Source organism: Grammomys surdaster, unplaced genomic scaffold (genome assembly GCF_004785775.1).
Source record: "Grammomys surdaster isolate TR1022 unplaced genomic scaffold, NIH_TR_1.0 124511, whole genome shotgun sequence".
Classification (NCBI taxonomy): domain Eukaryota; kingdom Metazoa; phylum Chordata; class Mammalia; order Rodentia; family Muridae; genus Grammomys; species Grammomys surdaster.
Genome location: NW_021619502.1, coordinates 177,439 through 194,894, shown reverse-complemented (window position 1 = coordinate 194,894; position 17,456 = coordinate 177,439). Strand labels below are relative to the sequence as shown.

The 17,456-nt window shown below is 41.2% G+C and overlaps 2 protein-coding genes across 2 annotated transcripts in view; both read left to right on the top strand.

Annotated features, from left to right (window-relative positions):
- The window catches only part of Ubl4a (ubiquitin like 4A), a 16,074-nt gene extending 7,319 nt beyond the window's left edge, over window positions 1-8,755 (top strand). Inside the window, exon 5 of the mRNA XM_028784599.1 lies at window positions 8,682-8,755. The gene's annotated coding sequence lies outside the window, so the exon portion shown is untranslated. The remainder of the gene's footprint in view (window positions 1-8,681) is intronic.
- Window positions 8,756-9,212: 457 nt separating this feature from the next.
- Lage3 (L antigen family member 3) lies at window positions 9,213-10,666 on the top strand. Its single transcript, XM_028784621.1, has 3 exons — window positions 9,213-9,506; window positions 9,834-9,962; window positions 10,331-10,666. The coding sequence occupies exons 1-3, from the start codon at window positions 9,304-9,306 to the stop codon at window positions 10,443-10,445; spliced, it is 447 nt and encodes a 148-aa protein (XP_028640454.1). The 5' UTR covers window positions 9,213-9,303; the 3' UTR covers window positions 10,446-10,666.
- Window positions 10,667-17,456: the final 6,790 nt, after the last annotated feature.

The following is a 17,456-nucleotide window of genomic DNA, read 5'->3' as shown; positions in this document are numbered from 1 at the left end:
AAGAAAGAAAGAAAGAAAGAAAGAAAGAAAGAAAGAAAGAAAGAAAGGAAGGAAGGAAGGAAGGAAGGAAGGAAGGAAGGAAGGAAGGAAGGAAGGAAGAGAAAGAAAGAGGAGGGGAGGGGGAGGGGGAGAAGAGAAGGGGAAGGAGGGAGGGAGGGAGAAAGGAAGAGAGGGGGAGGGAAGGAAGGAGGGAGGAAGGAAGGAAGGTTCTTTTTTCATGCAATATATCCTGATTGCAGTTTCCCCTCCCTCTACTCCTCCCAGTTTCTCCTCATGTCCCCTTCCATCCAGATCCACTTCCTTTCTGTCTCTCACTGGAAAAGAACAGGCTTCTAAGACATAATAATATAACATAACAAAATAAAATATAGTAAGATAAACAAAAGTCATCACAGGGTAAACCAACAGAAGGAAAAGATCCCCAAGAGAAGGCACAAGAATCAGAGACCCACTTGTTCACACACCCAAGAGTCCCATAAAATTACTAAACTGAAAGTTATAATACATATTATATATTATATTATTATATTACATTATATTATATACATTATATTATATACAGAGGACCTGGTGCAGATCCATATAGGCCCTGTGATTGCTGCTTCAGTCTCTAAGTTCATATGAACTTTGATCAGTTGATTTAAAGGCCTTCTTCTCCTGGTGTCCTTCATCCCTTCTGGCTCTTACCCTCTTTCCACCTCCTCTTCTGTAGGGTACTCTGAGGGGAGAAATTTGGAGTTTCATGGAGACATTCCATTTGAGGCTGAGTGTTCTAAGATCATCTATCTATTTACCTACCTACCTAGCTCTCCCCCCCCCAACACACATTCTGCATATTATCTGACTGTGGGTATCTGAATTTGTCTGCATCTGCTGAAGGAGAAGTTTCTCTGATGATGGCTAAATAAAGCACTGATCTATGGGTATGGGAGAATATCTTAGGAATCATGTTGCTATTTTTTTAGACCTGTAGTATTTGGTTTTACTCTAGGTTCATCCAAGCAGTGTTGAGTATGGGTTCCATCTAGTGAAGTTGCCTTAAGTTAAATCAGATACTGGTTGGTCACTCCCACAAGCTTTGTACCATCATTGCTCTAGCATATTTTTCAAGCAAACCATTGTAGATGGTTTGTAGCTGGATTGGTATTTATGTTTCCCTCTTAATAGAACGCAGAGTAGGGAGGGGACTTGCTCTCAGTTTGTGAAGAGCAACCTATTATCTTGACAACAGCCTGGGTTGTTTGAGGGTTTCCATGGGATGGATTCCTTTGCCCAACAACCAATTGCATATAACCCAGTCCTTGTACTCGAAATGTTGTGTTTGATAACAAGAGATGGCCAGTTGAGACTGTAGCTTGAGACCTCATTGTTTGAAGGACTGCACTAGGATCATCTTCATATATTTTAGAAAGTTTTCACTGCACTAGTTTTTCATGACACCCCTCAAATTACCCTCAATTCTGTTTCTCCCCACATTCCTTCCTTCAACCCAATCTCCCTTTTCCTTCCCCACTTGATCCTTTGTTTTTGTCCCTGTTGCCTCTATTCCACCCACACAATCTATTCTTTTTCACCTTCCCAGGAAGATTTATATATGTCCTCCATGGCCTCAGAGCCTTCCTCTTTACCTAACCTCTCTTGGTCTGTGGATTGTAGCATGATTATCCTTTACTTAATAGCTAATGCCCATGTGTAAGTAAGTACATACCATGTTTGTCTTTGTGGCCGGATTACCTCACTCAGGGTGATCTTTCCTAGTTTCATCCATTTGCTTGCAAAATTCATGATGTCATTGTTTTTAGCAGCTGAGTAATACTCTATTGTGTAAATGTACCACTTTATCCACTTTTCTGTTGAGGGATGTCTGGTTTGTTTCCAGTTTCTGGCTATTATGAATAAAGCTGCTATGAACATAGTTGAGCAAGTGTCCTCATAGTATAGTGGAGCATCTTTTTGGTATATGCCCAGGAGTATGGTAGAGCTGGGTCTTGAGGTAGATTGATTACACAATTTCCTGAGAAACCACCATATTGATTTCCAGAGTGATTGTATAAGTTTGCATTCCCACCATCAATGGAGGAGTGTTCCTCTTGCTCTATAACCTCACCAGCATGAGCTGTCTGTCACCTGAGTTTTTGATCTTAGCCATTCTGATGGATGTGAGATGGAATCTCAGGGTCATTTTGAGTTCCATTTCCCTGATGACTAAGGATGCTGAACATTTAACTGCTTCTAGGCCATTTGAGATTCCTCTGTTGAGAACTGTGTTTAGATCTGTACCCCACTTTTCAATTGGATTATTTAGTTTGTTAATTTCTTTTTTCTTTTTTTAATTTAATGGGTCTTTTTCTTTCTTTCTTTTTATTGGATATTTTATTTATTTCCATTTCAGATGTCATCCCCTTTCCCCATCCCTCCCCCAGGAACCCTCTATCCTATCCCCCCTCCTCCTTTTTGCTTTTTTTCTTTATTAGTATTTTAAGTAACATACAAAGTACTGGGTTTTAGTACAGCATCCTCATACATGTGTCATTTGAGTTCTGATTTGTAGTTTGTTGATTTCTTGATTCTTTATATATTTTAGATATCAGCCCTCTGTCAGATGTAGGGTTGGTGAAAATCTTTTTCCCTTCTCTTGGCTACCATTTTGTTCCACTGATGGTGTCCTTTGCCTTACAGAAGCTTTTCAGTTTCATGAGGTCCGGTTTATTAATTGTTGATCTTAGTGCCTGAGCCATTGGTGTTCTATTCAGGAAGCTGTCTCCTGTGCCAATGTATTCAAGGTTAGTCCCTATTGCGTGTAACTTTTTAAAACCCATGCCTGGTCGGACTAGGCTACAGAATCAGTAGACGCCCGTTCTTCATTGCCCGATGCCAAAACCTGCCTTCTGGCCCTGGTTCCCACGGCTGGCTTGCTAATCCACCCAAACCTGTTCTTTTGGTGAACGCCTGGAGCTACTGCTTGTGTTGCACAGACTGACCGCCCCAGTGGCTGGCTACACTGACCACCAAAAACCATGCTGCAGTTTAGCCCTCTCTCTCACCCACCTAAATCATCGCAAATGGAAAACACCAGACAGTTCTAACACTTTAAAACCAGCCAGATAGCACAGCTGCTGGGTGAAGAATATCCTGCCCCATCTTCCTTGGCCTCTGCAGGCTGCTGAGGCCACAAACTATCCGAGCCCCCAAAAACCTGTATGTCCACAACTACTCGTCCGCCCGCTGCCTGGTCCTACTCCAATCCTTTCCCCTTCTCTTCCTGTTCTGCCCGGGAAATCCCGCCTCCATATATTCACCCAGGTTTGGGCTTCTGCCGTCTTTATTAGCCAATCAAGAATTAAGGAAATAATTATGAAATAATTAGGAAATAAATAACAATAAATGAAATTTCCCCTATAATTCCTCACTTTGTTTTCTATCAGGTTCAGCGTATCAGGTTTTATGTTGAGGTTTTTGATCCACTTGGACTTGAGTTTTGTGCACAGTGATAGACAATGGATCTGTTTGCATTCTACTACATGCAGACATCCAGTTTGACAGCACCATATATTGAAGCTGCTGTCTTTTTTCCAGTGTGTATTTCCCAGCTATTTACAAAAAAAAAAAATCAATGGTCCAAAGTTGTGTAAATTTATGCTTGGGTCTTCAATTTGATTCAGTTTGATCAATGTATCTGGTTTTATGTCAATAGCATGCTGGTTTTGTTTTTTACTACTATAGCTCCGTAATACAACTTGAAATCAGAAAAGGTGAGACCTCCAGAAGTTCTTTTATTGTTTTAGTTATCCTGGGTGTTTTGTTTTTCCATATGAAGTTGAAAATTGTCTTCTCAAGATCTATGAAGAATTGATTTGGAATTTTGATAGGGATTGCATTGAATCTGTAAATTGCTTTTGGTAAGATGGCCATTTTTACTGTTAATCTTATAGATCCATGGGCATGGAAGATTGTGCTATCTTCTTTCTTTTTTGTTTTGGTGTTTGTTTGTTTGTTTGTTTGTTGCTTTTCAAGACAGGTTTTCTCTGTGTAACAGTCCTGGCTGTACTGGATTTATTAAATAGACCAGGGTGGCCTCCAACTCACAGAGATCCATGTGCTTCTGCCTCCCAAGTGCTGAGATTAAATCAGTGTGCTACCACTGCCTAGCAATCTTTCCATCATTTGATATCTTTCTTCAGCTTCTTTCTTCTGAGACTTGAAGTTTTTGTCATATAGGCTTTTCACTTGCTTGGATAGAGTTACCCCCAATATATTCTATATTGTTTGTGGCCATTGTGAAAGGTGTTGTTTTCCTGATTTCCTTCTCAGTTTAAGTTTATATATAGTTGGGCTACTGATTTTTTGTTAATTTTTTATCTAGCTGCTTTGCTGAAAGTGTTTATCAGCTATAAGAGTTCTCTGGTAGAATTTTTGGGGTCACTTATGTTTACTATCATCTGCAGACAGCAGTACTTCGACTTCTTCCTTTCCAGTTTGTATCCCCTTGATCTCCTTTAGTTGTCTTACTGCTCTAACTAGAACTTCAAGTACTGTGTTGAATAATAGGGAAAGAGTGGGAAGCCTTGTATTGTCCCTGATTTTAATAGAATTGCTTTGAGTTTCTGCCTATTTAATTTGAAGTTGGCTATTAAGGTTTTGCTGTATATTGCCTTTATTATGTTTAGGTATATACCTTGTATCCCTGATCTCTCTAAGGCTTTTAACATGAAGAGGTGTTGGATTTTGTCAAAGGTTTATTCAGCATCTAATGAGATGATCATGCGATTTTTTTTTCTTTCAGTTTGTTTATATGGTGGATTACACTGATAGATTTTAATATATTGAATCATGCCTACACCTCTGGGATGAAGCCTACTTGGTCATGGTGGATGATGTTTTTGATGTGTTCTTCGATTTGGTTTGTGAATATTTTTATTGTTTTGGCATCAATGTTTATGAGGGAAATGGTCTGTAATTTTCCTTTTATGGAGTTTTTGTGTGGTTTGGGTATCAGAGTGATTGTGGCCTCATAAAATGAATTTGGCATTGTTTCTTCTCTTTCTATTTTGGGTCATAATTTGAATATTGGTATTAGCTTGCCTTTGAAAGTCTGGTAGAATTCAGTGCTAAAACCATTTGACCCCTGGCTTGTTTTACTTTTTTGGTTGGGAGACTTTTATTTCACTAAGGATTATAGGTATGTTTAAATTGCTTATCTGGGGGCTGGAGAGATGGCTCAGCAGTCAAGAGCACTGACTGCTCTTCCAGAGGTCCTGAGTTCAATTCCCAGCAACCACATGGTGGCTCACAACCATCTGTAATGAGATCTGATGCCCTCTTTTAGTGTGTCTAAAGGCAGCTACACTGTACTCATACATCAAATAAATAAATAAATAAATAAATAAATAAATCTTTTAAATAAATAAATAAATAAATAAATAAATAAATAAATAAATTGCTTATCTGATCTTGGTATAACTTGGGTAAGTGGTACCTATTGAAGAAATTATCCATTGCTTTTAGATTTTTCAATTTGGTTAAGTACAGGTTTTTAAAGTATATTCTCATGTTTCTTTGGATTACCTAGGTGTCTGTTGTTACCTCCCTCTTTTGTTTCTGATTTTGTTAATTTGGATACTGTCTCTCTGTGTCTTTTAGTTTGGTTAAGGGTTTGTCTATCTTGTTGATTTTCTCAAAGAACCAACTCTTTGTTTCATTGATTCTTTGTTGTTCTCTGTTTCTTTTCTTTTTCACCCCTCAATTTGATTATTTCTTGCCACCAACTCCTTTTGAGTGTGCTTGCTTCTTTTTGTTCTAGAGCTTTTAGGTGTACTATTAAATTGCTAGTATGAGAACTCTCTAATTTCATTATTAAAGCATTTAGTGCTATGAAATTTCTTCTTAGCACTGCTTTCATAGTGACCAATACGTTTGTGTACGTTGTGCCTTCATTTTCTTACTCTTTTTTTGTTTGTTTGTTTGTTTTGCTTTTTCTTTTTGGTTTTTCGAGACAGGGTTTCTCTGTGTAGTCCTGGATGTCCTGGAACTCACTCTGTAGACCAGGCTGGTCTCGAACTCAGAAATCCACCTGCCTCTGCCTCCCAAGTGCTGGGATTAAAGGCGTGTGCCACCAACGCCCAGCTGTGCCTTCATTTTCTTTTTTTTTTTTTTTTTTTTGGTTTTTCGAGACAGGGTTTCTCTGAGTAGTCCTGGCTGTCCTGGAACTCACTCTGTAGACCAGGCTAGTCTCGAACTCTGGAACTCAGAAATCCGCCTGCCTCTGCCTCCCAAGTGCTGGGATTAAAGGCGTGCGCCACCACCGCCCGGCTGTGCCTTCATTTTCATTGAATTCTAGAAAGTCTTTAATTTCTGTCTTTATTTCTTTCCTGACCCAGAGTCATTGAGTAGAGAGTTGTTCAGTTTTCATGAGTTTGTAGGCTTTCTGTTGTTTCTGTTGTTGTTGAAGTCCAGTTTTAATCCATGGTGATCTGATAAAATTCAAGGGGTTATTTTAGTTGTCTTTGATCTGTTGAGGTGTGCTTTGTGACTGAGAATATGGTCAATTTTGGAGAAGGTTCTGTGAGGTGCTGAGAAGAAGGTATATTTTTTAGTGTTTGGGTGAAATGTTCTATAGATATCTGTTAGGTACATTTGGTTTATAACATCTGTTAGCTCCAGCATTTCTGATTAGTTTTTGGAAGGTAACATTGGAAATTAAATCCTAATGTTGGTAAGCAAGCCATAAGAAAGTTCAGGAATATTCTTACTAATAGAAGAGACAAGTACAAAATGCTGAAGGTAGGCCACCCTTACACAGAAACAGAGAGCAGGCCCCAGTAACTGTACAGAATATGCACCCAGACAGGATGCACAGAGCCAAAGAGAGAGAACTTGAGCCACATTATACAAGGATCTTATAAACTACTGCAGAGACTTTGGATTATATGCCATGTGCAACTAGAAAACATTTTAAAGATGGTTGGTTGGTTGGTAATGAAACCAGGACCTTGAAATGTCACACTGTACCAAATTAGTGTTGTCCAACCCACTGCAACCTTTCTTATTTTTAGAGTTTTAAAAATGTTTAATTATTCTATTTTTATATGTATGAGTGTTTGTCCTGTATGTATCTCTGTGCATCAGACATGTTCCTGGTACCCATGGAAGCCAGAAGAGGGGATCAGATACCCCTTGAACCATTTCTTGTAAGCTGTAGGTGGGTGATGAGAATGGAACCCAGATCCTCTGGAAGAGCAGCCAGTACTCTTAAAAGCTGAACCATCTCTCCAGCTCCAATTTATAGAATTTTAAGCATGTATATGATCTATATTAGAAATTTGACAGAATGAAAAGAGTGAGTTGGAGAATAGGTAGGACCAAAGTACATGTATGAGATTGTCAAGGATATTTTATATGTAAGGGATTTTTTGTTTGTTTGTTTTTCAAGACAGGGTTTCTCTGTGTAGCCCTGGCTGTCCTGGAACTCACTCTGTAGACCATGGTGGCCTCGAACTCAGAAATCCACCTGCCTCTGCCTCCCAAGTGCTGGGATTAAAGGCGTTCACTACCACTGCCTGGCTGTAAGAGATAGTTTAAAAACAAAATTAGAAATGATTTTGTGGAGGATAAGCTATAGACAGTTGTAAAAGAAAATCAATCTCAGGGCTTGAAGGTGTTCAAGGAGAGAAGCTGGAGAGATGGTTCAGTAATTAAAACTTGCTGCTCTTGAAAAGGTCTTGAATTCAGTTCCCAGCACCCACATGACAGTTTATAACCATCAATAACTCTATTTCCAGGATTCACCTAGATACCAGGCACTGCACACAGTAGGTGAACTTATATACAAGCAGGGAAAAGACTCAAACACATGCAATAAAAATAAATACATTTTAGCTGGGGTGAGGGTTGTGCTTTGTGCCTTTAATCGTGGCACTCAGAAGGCAGAGACAGGAAGATCTCTGAGTTTGAGGACAGCCTGGTCTACAGAAAAAGTTCCAGGACAGCCAGGGCTACATAGAGTCGGTCTCTCTCCTCTCTCTCCTTCCTCTCCCTATCCTTCCACCACCTCCCTCAACAGGGTCTCACTATATAGCTGTTCTAGCACTCACTATGAAGACCAGGTTGACTTCAACTTCACAGAGATTCACCTGCTCTGCTGCCAAAGTGCTGGGATTAAAGGCATGTACCCATGGCTAAGAGAACTTGTCTGGAAAAATAAAGTAATTTTTTAAAAAAAGCAATTAAAAAAAAAAAAGCATGTTCAGGCACAGATTATCTTGCTGGGGACTGACTTAAAGGAGACAAAAGGGTAGGTGTATGACCTATTTTAAAGGGAAACCTCTTGCTGATACTCAAAATCTCATTTCACTTCATTTGTTTGTTGATGGGGTTTTCTGGTTTTGTGACTGGTTTTAAGATGACATAAATATGTAAGTCTAGATGGCCTGGAAGTGGTTATGTAGATCAGGCTGACCTTCAACTTAAGCAAAGAACTATTCCCACCTCCTAAATCAGTGGTTCTCAACCTTCCTAATGCTGCAACCTTTTAATATGTTCCTCATGTTGTGGTGACGCCCAACCATAAAATTATTTTCATTGCTACTTCATAAGTGTAATTTTGCTACTGTTATGAGTTGTAATGTAAATATCTGATATGCAGGATATCTGATATTCGATCCCTAACCTGGGTCAACCCACAGATTAAGAGCCTCAGTCTGGGCTGAAGAGATGGCTCAGTGGTTAAGAGCACTGACTGCACTTCCAGAGGTCCTGAGTTCAAATCCCAGCAACCACATGGTGGCTCACAACCATCTGTAATGGTATCTGATGCCCTCTTCTGGTGTGTCTGAAGACAGCTACAGTGTATTCATATATAATAAATAAATAAATCTTAAAAAAAAAAAGAGCCTCGGTCCTAAATGCTAGGATTTCAGGCAGGCATCACCGCACCAGGCCACTTGATAGTCTTTTGTTGTTGTTTTGTTTTGGGGAAAATATCACCTGAGGTCCCTTTTAGGAAACTGAAGGGACAGCTTGGCGTGGTGCCACACTTTGGAGGCAGAAGAGTCTTCCTGCTCCCGACCCCGCCACCCCCCACCCTCCCTGCAGCTCCCCGCCACTCACCCCCGCCACCCACCCCCACCCCGCCACCATCCCCCACACACAAACCCGCGCCCTCTCAGTTCGCGCAGGCGCAAGTGAAATGGCAGCCTTACGAGAGGCAGAGCTTCCGGAGGATAAGGCGGGTTCTGGGCCGCCGCAGTGGTGGAGGGGGTAGGCTGGTATCACGAGGGTGGATTGTTAGGAGAGGCCGCAGCAGACATGCAGACAGCACACACAGGGTTAAGCCACACTGCAGACGGCGCCAATGGTCCGACTGGCCGCTGCTGTCTTGGTAATGCAGACATAATGGCAGTTATTCCCAGTGGAGCTCACCCTGTTGCAAGAGCAATAGAAGCCTCCCGAAATTCCAGCAAAAGCACCATGCCTTTAACCCAAAGGCCTGGATTCCGACATCATAGATTGTATCCTACCGGACATGGACAGCTGGGCCTTCTGCGGGATGCTTGAAGCAGGGAAGCGGGTAGTCTAGAGGAGGGTAAAAAAAAAGAAAGGAGCAGGGAGGACGGAAGCAGAGGGACCCCGCTGATAGGGGTATGTTAACCACGGATGGTTTGGGCATGAGAAGTTCCTTGAGAACAGAAGGACAGAAGGGTGGAGGTAAATGAGCAGGAATGGCCCAAGCTTTGTGGAAGCTGTAGCCTGGGGGAGCTTAGACCAGATGCGATGATTTTAGAGGGCAAAGGAGGCAAAGTCGATTCAAGATGGTGCCTTTCCTGAGTCTCTACCAGCGCCCTCCTCGTGCCTTTCCCGACCTCTTTGGAGGCAGAAATCGCCTGTGGGTCCCTAAATCATGATGTCGAACCACACCAAGAACTGGTAGGGAAGGAGCTTAAAGTGAGCGGCAGCATGCTGGAGGTGTAAGTGTTGAAAGAGTCTAGCATGCTGGGTAGGTATTTGGGCCATTCATTCTCCACCCAAGGCTGCACTTCCTCAGGGACATCACACTAAGGTGATTTTTAAGGAGAGGCATGGTTCACTGGACCAGTCTCTACCTGCAGGATATGGTACAATGGATGCCCGAGGGGAGATGAAGAAAGGGTAGGAGCCAGGAGAAAGGCAGATGGTCTGATTACTGTGAGTTACAGGCCAGCCAGATCTACATAGCAACCCCTACACCAACCATGGCTACATAGTGAGATTGTCTATCTCTTTCCAAAAAATAAAAGGAAAGAAATAAGGGTAAAAACTACCAATTTGAATTTAATGTTCTTTTCCTCACTCTTAGACACTGGATCGCGGAAGATTCTCGCCTCCTCCGAATTTCCATCATGAACTTTCTTGATCAGCTTTCCTTAGTGGTGAACACTATACATCTCTTTGGGCCTCCGGTTTCCTGTTAAGCCTGGTTGGGGACCCAGGTCTGACCGTATCTCCGTCTCCTCCTAAGCAGTACAATTTTCCCTAGGGAAAAGATTCCAGAATAGTAGCTGCTACATAAATGTGGGGGCTTAATTTTTTTATCCTGATTTGGTCTCAGGCACTTAGGGGCCATTTGGTTTGGTGCTTCAATGTTTGTTGCTGAAGAAAATAAAGCTATGCTGCTAATCTGCATTTGAGTTTATTTTCAGCCTCTAAATTTTCTTTTTTATTTTGTGTTGGAGGAGGGGCTCTGGAATTCAGGTGTTTGTTAGTACAAGGTAAGAGTATTCATTTAATATGTATGAGGTCTTTGGTTCAATTCCCAGCACTGGAAAAAATATATTAGAAGAAAGTTAATGAGGATAATTTCAGAAATAGAGGAAAATTAAAACTACATGCACTATCATGGTTTGAATCCTACAAAGTGATAGGAGAAAACGAACTCCTACAAGTTGTCCCCTGACCTTGGAGAGTGCTTGCACTTGTGCATACATACACACACCAAATAAATATAATTTTTAAGTTTAGCATTATAATTCTTTTTAAGTATTTTTTCACCTAAAGTGCATTTTTGGTCTTTCTAGCCAACTTGTTTTTATTTTTTTGAGAAAGGATCTCATAGCCTAGGCTAGCTTCAAACTCTCCAGTTTCTTATCCTCATCTCTACCTCCAGAGTGCTGAGACTTCAGGCATTCATCATCAACCTCAGCTTGTGCATAAAAAATATTTTTTAAACACTAAAATAGGTACATATGTGATGCAATTTAATAAAAATGTTGAATACTTAAAAATTAAGTATTTTTTAAAGGTTTATTTCATTTATATGAGTACATTGTAACTATCTTCAGACACACCAGAAGAGAGCATCAGATCCCATTACAGATGGTTGTGAACTACCATGTGGTTGCTGCGAATTGAACTCAGGACCTCTGGAAGAGCAGTCAGTGCTCTTATCCACTGACCCATCTCTCCAGGCCTAAAAATCACTTCAGATGTGTCAGGTGATAACACATAGCTTTAATCCCAGCACTTGTGAGGCAGAGGTAGGTGATCTCTGAGTTTAAGGCCAGACTGGTCTACAGAGTGAGTTCCAGGATAGCCAAGGCTACACAGAGAAACCCTGTCTCAAAAAATCAGTTCAAAAATCATTTCATTCTTCCAATTTTTTCTTTGTTTGAGAATCTCATATATCCCAGCTTAAATAGGACAGATTAAATAGCTGGAATGACCTTGAACCACTGATTCTCCTGCCTTGTTTCCTGAGAAATAATTTGGATATGATTCTTGTATAGAAATGCTTGAATAGCTGGGTGGTGGTGCACTCCTTTAATCCCAGCACTTGGGAGGCAGAGAACAAATGATTATTCTTGATTAGTTTATAAGCTATTAGTAAGATTTCTTTGAATGTTTTTGACATACCCCAGTAAATGAACTCCTAAAAGTAAGTCTACCCACCAGATACTGGTTTCTCAAATTCTTAGCACTGCTAATATTCCCCCTCCTAAACCAAATGCCAGTACACGCCCTCCCAAAAAAACAACTTTGTTTATGTAAGAACAAATAACCCAAAAACAGAGCTTAGATAGCTTCTCCACCTTGTAAGAAGTGTCTGACAACTGGCATTTAAGGTTAGACATCAGCTCCCCATAAAACATGTCCTACAATTTGGCTACCCTCAGTCCAGTGGTTTATTTGTAGATGCCATCAGATTTTTCTTTTATGTTTCTCAGAATAAAGGCTGTTGTACCTCTTCCTTTCTACTATGAATGACTAATAATTTATTTCCTTCCATCTGAGTTGAGTTTTCCTGCTTCTTTGTATCCCTTGGAGAGTATATGAGCCTTTGGAGAGTATATGTTACTTTGAGGGAATGCTGCATGGGGCAGAGTAGCTGTATATCAAAGTAGGTTTTCCTCATTACTGAGGCATGACCCTTCTGACCCTACCTGCTGCCATCCAAAAGAGAAGCCACCTACTAGTCTTGTTTCAAGGCTAAGCAGAGTTATCACAGGGGCAGATTCTTTTCCCAGGCCTTAGTCTTATTTCCTTGGGTGTGAGGCAATGCATGGCTGTTAGGAATTGAACTAGGGTCCTCTGCAAGAGAAACAACTGCTCTTAAGCACTAAGCCAGACCCCCAGCCCTTTTTTCAACATTAATTTTTAAATCTCCCCCCCCCCCGTGTGTGTGTGTGTGTGTGTGTGTGTGTGTGTATGTGTGTGTGTATATGTACATACAAGAGTACAGGTATACATGGAGGCCAGAAGAGGGCATTGTAACTAGAGTTACAGGCAACTGTGAGATACCATGTTGTGGGGAACCAAACCCAGGTCATCTGCAAGAGGAACAAGTGCTCTTCGCCTCTGAGCATCTCTCCAGCTCCTGGAAGAATCTCTTTTTACAGCACTATCAACTGATCTTGCCCTCCTTGTTCTCCCATTATGAGAAAGGGTCTCATTGTGTGAGACCTGAGCTTGGGTGGCCTGGAACTCTATGTAGACCAAGCTGGTCTTAAAATTCATAGAAATCTGCCTGCCTCTATCTCCTGAAGGCTGAGATTAAAGGCATGCACCATCACACCTAGCTTCAAAACTTCACTTAAAAAAATTATTTTATATATACATATATATGAATACACTGTAGCTGTCTCCAGACACACCAGAAGAGGGCATCAGATCCATTACAGATGGTTGTGAGCCATCATGTGGTTGTTAAGAATTGAACTCAGTAGCCGGGCGGTGGTGGTGCACGCCTTTAATCCCAGCACTTGGGAGGCAGAGGCAGGCGGATTTCTGAGTTCGAGAGTTCAAGACTAGTCTGGTCTACAGAGTGAGTTCCAGGACAGCCAGGGCTACACAGAGAAACCCTGTCTCGAAAAACAACAACAAAAAAAAACCAAAAACAAAAAAAGAATTGAACTCAGCACCTTTGGAAGAGCAGTCAGTGCTCTTAACTGCTGAACCATCTCTCCAGCCCTGAGAGACTAATTCTTTCTCAGCAGTCATTCGATGCCTATAGTTCTTTGCTAGAGTTAGGACCTTGGGAGACTTTCCCCTTCTTACTATGTCTATTGGTATCATCATTGTTCAAGTATTGTTTTAGGTAGCCATATTGTTGAGGTATCATGGGTGTAACTTCCTTGCCATTTCTTTTTCTTTCTTTCTTTCTTTCTTTCTTGTTTTTTTGTTTTTTGTTTTTTCTAGACAGGGTTTCTCTGTATAGCCCTGGCTGTCCTGGAACTCACTCTGTAGACCAGGCTGGCCTCAAACTCAGAAATCTGCCTGTCTCTGCCTCCCAAGTGCTGGGATTAAAGGTGTGCACCACCACTGCCCGGCCATTTCTCTCTCTCTCTTTTTTTTAAGATTTATTTATTTTATTTATGTGCGTGCACTGTGGCTGTCTTCAGACACACCTGAAGAGGCCATTGGATCCCATTACAGATGGTTGTGAGCCACCATGTGGTTGCCCACCATGTGGTTGCTGGGAATTGAACTCAGGACCTCTGGAAGAGCAGTCAGTGCTCTTAACCGCTGACCCATCTCTCCAGCCCCTTCCTTGCCATTTCTAAGAGACACATGGCAGATGTCTTGGTCCTCTATTCTTACAATCTTTCTGTCTCCTATTCCACACACAGTTCTCTTAGCCTTAGGTGCAAGAGTTTTGTTGAGACTAGGCTCACTACAATCAGTTAATTTCTTCATTATAACCAGTTTTAATGGTCTCTGCTGCAAAAAGAAGCTTCTTTGATATGTGTTGAGAGCTACACTTATCTGTGGGTATAAGTTTTAGAACACAGTTAGGAATTATGCTGGTCTAATATTGCTGTGATGGTTGGTTCTCCTTTGAGATCCATGACCTCTCTAGCCTGAGTAGTTGTCAAGATTTCTAGTACCAGACATGATTTCTCCCGTTAAGCAGGCCTTAAGTCAAATTAAACAGCTCTTGTTTAACCCCAAGATATGAGTGCCACTATTGCACTGTAGCCAGTCTTTTGCTACTTTGTAGGTTCTTTCTTCCACTCTTTCAACCCTCTAACACTAGATAGGAGAGGAAAAAAGGGTAAAGAGCGAGAGGAAAGAAATCCCTGAATAAAGTCAGGGTTAGAAAGGGGACAACATTATTGTTAAACTACTTCCTGCTGATTAGGGGCATCAAGTTCCTTGGGGCAAGTTTGATCTTCATCATCAAGATATCTAACTTCTTTCTTCTTGTTTCTTCTTTGTGCACAACTATTTAACAAACTGCAGCTACCACCAAACAAACAAACTCTGCCTCTCGAGGCCTTAGAATTTATATACCCTCTGAAAAGTCTCCAGAATGCCAAATGTCACACAATTACAAAAACTATCTGCAGCTGGCAAAATCACGCCCCTGCTAGAGCATGAGACAAATTATAGGCAGCTGCTGCAGATAGTCCACAGCAGCCCCACATCTCACACCTGGGATTAAAAGAATATTCCTATATCTGTATTTTTTTTTAAAAGAAACCAGAATTCTTGCTACATTGTACCTTTAGGGATATCTTGCCATGCTGGCCTTTTATGATTTATAGGTGTCACAGTTGGTTAGAACCATTGATTGCTTCCCTCCCTTGGCAGCTTGTATAGATCTTCTGATAGTATGAAAGCTATATGAACTACTGTTCAGTGTAGATTAAGCTTGAAAATGAAATTATGAAATTTGGAGTTAAATGAATATAATTGGAAAAAATATTGAATTGAGTGAGGTAACCCAGACTCATAAACACATATGCTACATGATCTCTCTCAGCTTCAAATATTCAGATACACATATAAGCACAGGGGCACTAGAGAAATAGCAGGATGCAGATGACATGAACGGGAAATGGGAAAAACGGGGTGGGGGGACTTTAATTGGAGACGGGAAGGGACATCAATACAGGAGGAAAGAGGAGGTCAAATAACACAAAGGATGCTGGATAAAGCCTCAAGAAACAGTGTTTGTTTGATATATTTTAATTGAAGTCATGCCACTTAGGATAAGAATGCTCCCTAAAAGAGTTATAGACTATCTAACAAAACACTCAAGAACAAGTTGTTAGGGGAATTCAAGTGACTCCTGAAACAATATAGGCTATTGCTGAAGATATCACATGCTTTAGACACAATTTTTTTTTTTGAGACAAAGTATCTCTGTGTAGCCCTGGCTGTCCTGGAATTCACTCTGTAGATCAGGCTGGCTCCCAAAGTCAGATATTTGCCTTAATTTGTCTCTCAAGTGCTAGGACAGAAGCTGTATGCCACCATTGCCTGGCCTAAGATTTAGGGTTTTTTAAGATTTGATTTTATTTATATGAGTACATTATAGCTGTTCTCAGACCCACCAGAAGATCCCATTATAGATGGTTGTGAGCCACCATGTGGTTGCTGCGAATTGAACTCAGGACCTCTGGAAGAGCAGTCAGTGCTCTTAACCGCTGAGCCATCTCTCCAGCCCCCCTAAGATTTAGGTTTTTTTTTTAAATGTAATTATGTGTGTGTGTCCTAAATGTGAGTTTGTGCACATGAGTTCAAGTGCCCCTGGAGGCCAGAAGAGAGCCTCAGATCCCCTAGAGATGAAGCTATAGGTAGGTATGTGTTTTTCGCTATGGATGCTAGGAACTGAACTCTAATCAGCTGGAAAAACAGCTGTATATGCCCTTAATGACTGAGCCATCTTTTCAGTGCCTCCCCAACCAAACAAGGCAGTTAAAATATTTTAAATTGAGAATTTCATATAATATAGTGTAATCATTCACCCCACTCCTCCCTTAACCCTTCCCAGATCCACTACTCTTTCCTTAGCCCCCCGACGTTGTGTCTTCTTTTTAAAAATAACTCAAGACCAATTTGTGCTTCCAATAAACTCCTGGGCGTGGGGCAATCCACTGGAGCATGGCTGACCTATGAAGGGCCATTCCCTTAAGGAAAACTGATTTTTCCTCCCCTAAAAGCCACCCACTCTTACTAGCTCCCCAGTTACAGGTAGGAGCTCAAGAACCTCTCTCCCTCAACACTCGATTGTTGACTGGCTTGATCTTAAGACACAGCCACAGTTGCAAAACAAATTTTTTAACCTTTAGGTGCCTCCCCACCACTAAAAAAATCCCACATGCCAGGTGTAGTTTTCATCTTGTTTTTTGAAACAGAGGCTCATGTAGTCCATGCTGGCCTGGAGCTTAGCATTTATCTGAGGCTTTTCCTTGAATTCCTGCTGCCACCTTCCAAGTACTAAGAGCAAGCTATAGTTGTTGTTGTTGTTTTTTTGTCTTATGTGTATGTATATGCATGTTCCAGTGTTTATGGGTACACCTGTTGATATATATATGTGGAGGCCTGGGGTTCATATTGAGAGTCTTTTTCTATCACTTTCCACTTTATTCAATAAGGTAGGGGTTTTCAGGTGAACTCAGATCTTGTCAATATGATTAGCATGGCTAGCCAGCTTGTTGCAGTATACCCTTGTCTCTGCCTTGTGAGTGCTGTAACTACATGTGGACTGTCCAACACCAGTCCTCAAGTTTGTGTGGCAAAGCTTTTTATCAATGAGCCCAACTCCTCAGTCCCAAGCTATCCCTCTGACCACATATGTAGCATCTAACAGGTGATGGGGGTAATTCACAGGTAGGTCGAGTACAATGGTATAGTCCAATGAGTTGGCACATCTTCAGAATTTTAGGTACAACTGCAGCCACTGAAGAGAGTTTTTAAAATTAGTTTCATTTTATGTGTATAAGTGTTTTGTCTGCATATATGTCTGTGCACCATGTGCATGCCTGATTCTTGAGGAGGCCAGAAGAGGACATCAGATCTCCTGGAACTGAAGTAACAAATGATTGTAAGCCACTAATGTGGGTGCTAGAAATTGACCTGGGTCCCGTGGAAGAATAACTGGTGCTCTTAAACACTAAGCCATCTCTCCAGCCCCCACTGAAATTTTCTTTTTCTCAATGGGGACATGTGCCTTATTTCTTAATCTGTCTCCAACTAATAAT

Excerpts from the sequence above, each read along its gene's own strand:
- Lage3 (XM_028784621.1), top strand. The coding sequence starts at position 9,304 with ATGCAGACAGCACACACAGGGTTAAGCCACACTGCAGACGGCGCCAAT. Across the intron at positions 9,507-9,833 it reads GGATTCCGACATCATAGATT|CGCCCTCCTCGTGCCTTTCC; the intron begins GTATCCTACCGG and ends AGTCTCTACCAG. Across the intron at positions 9,963-10,330 it reads AGCGGCAGCATGCTGGAGGT|ACACTGGATCGCGGAAGATT; the intron begins GTAAGTGTTGAA and ends CCTCACTCTTAG.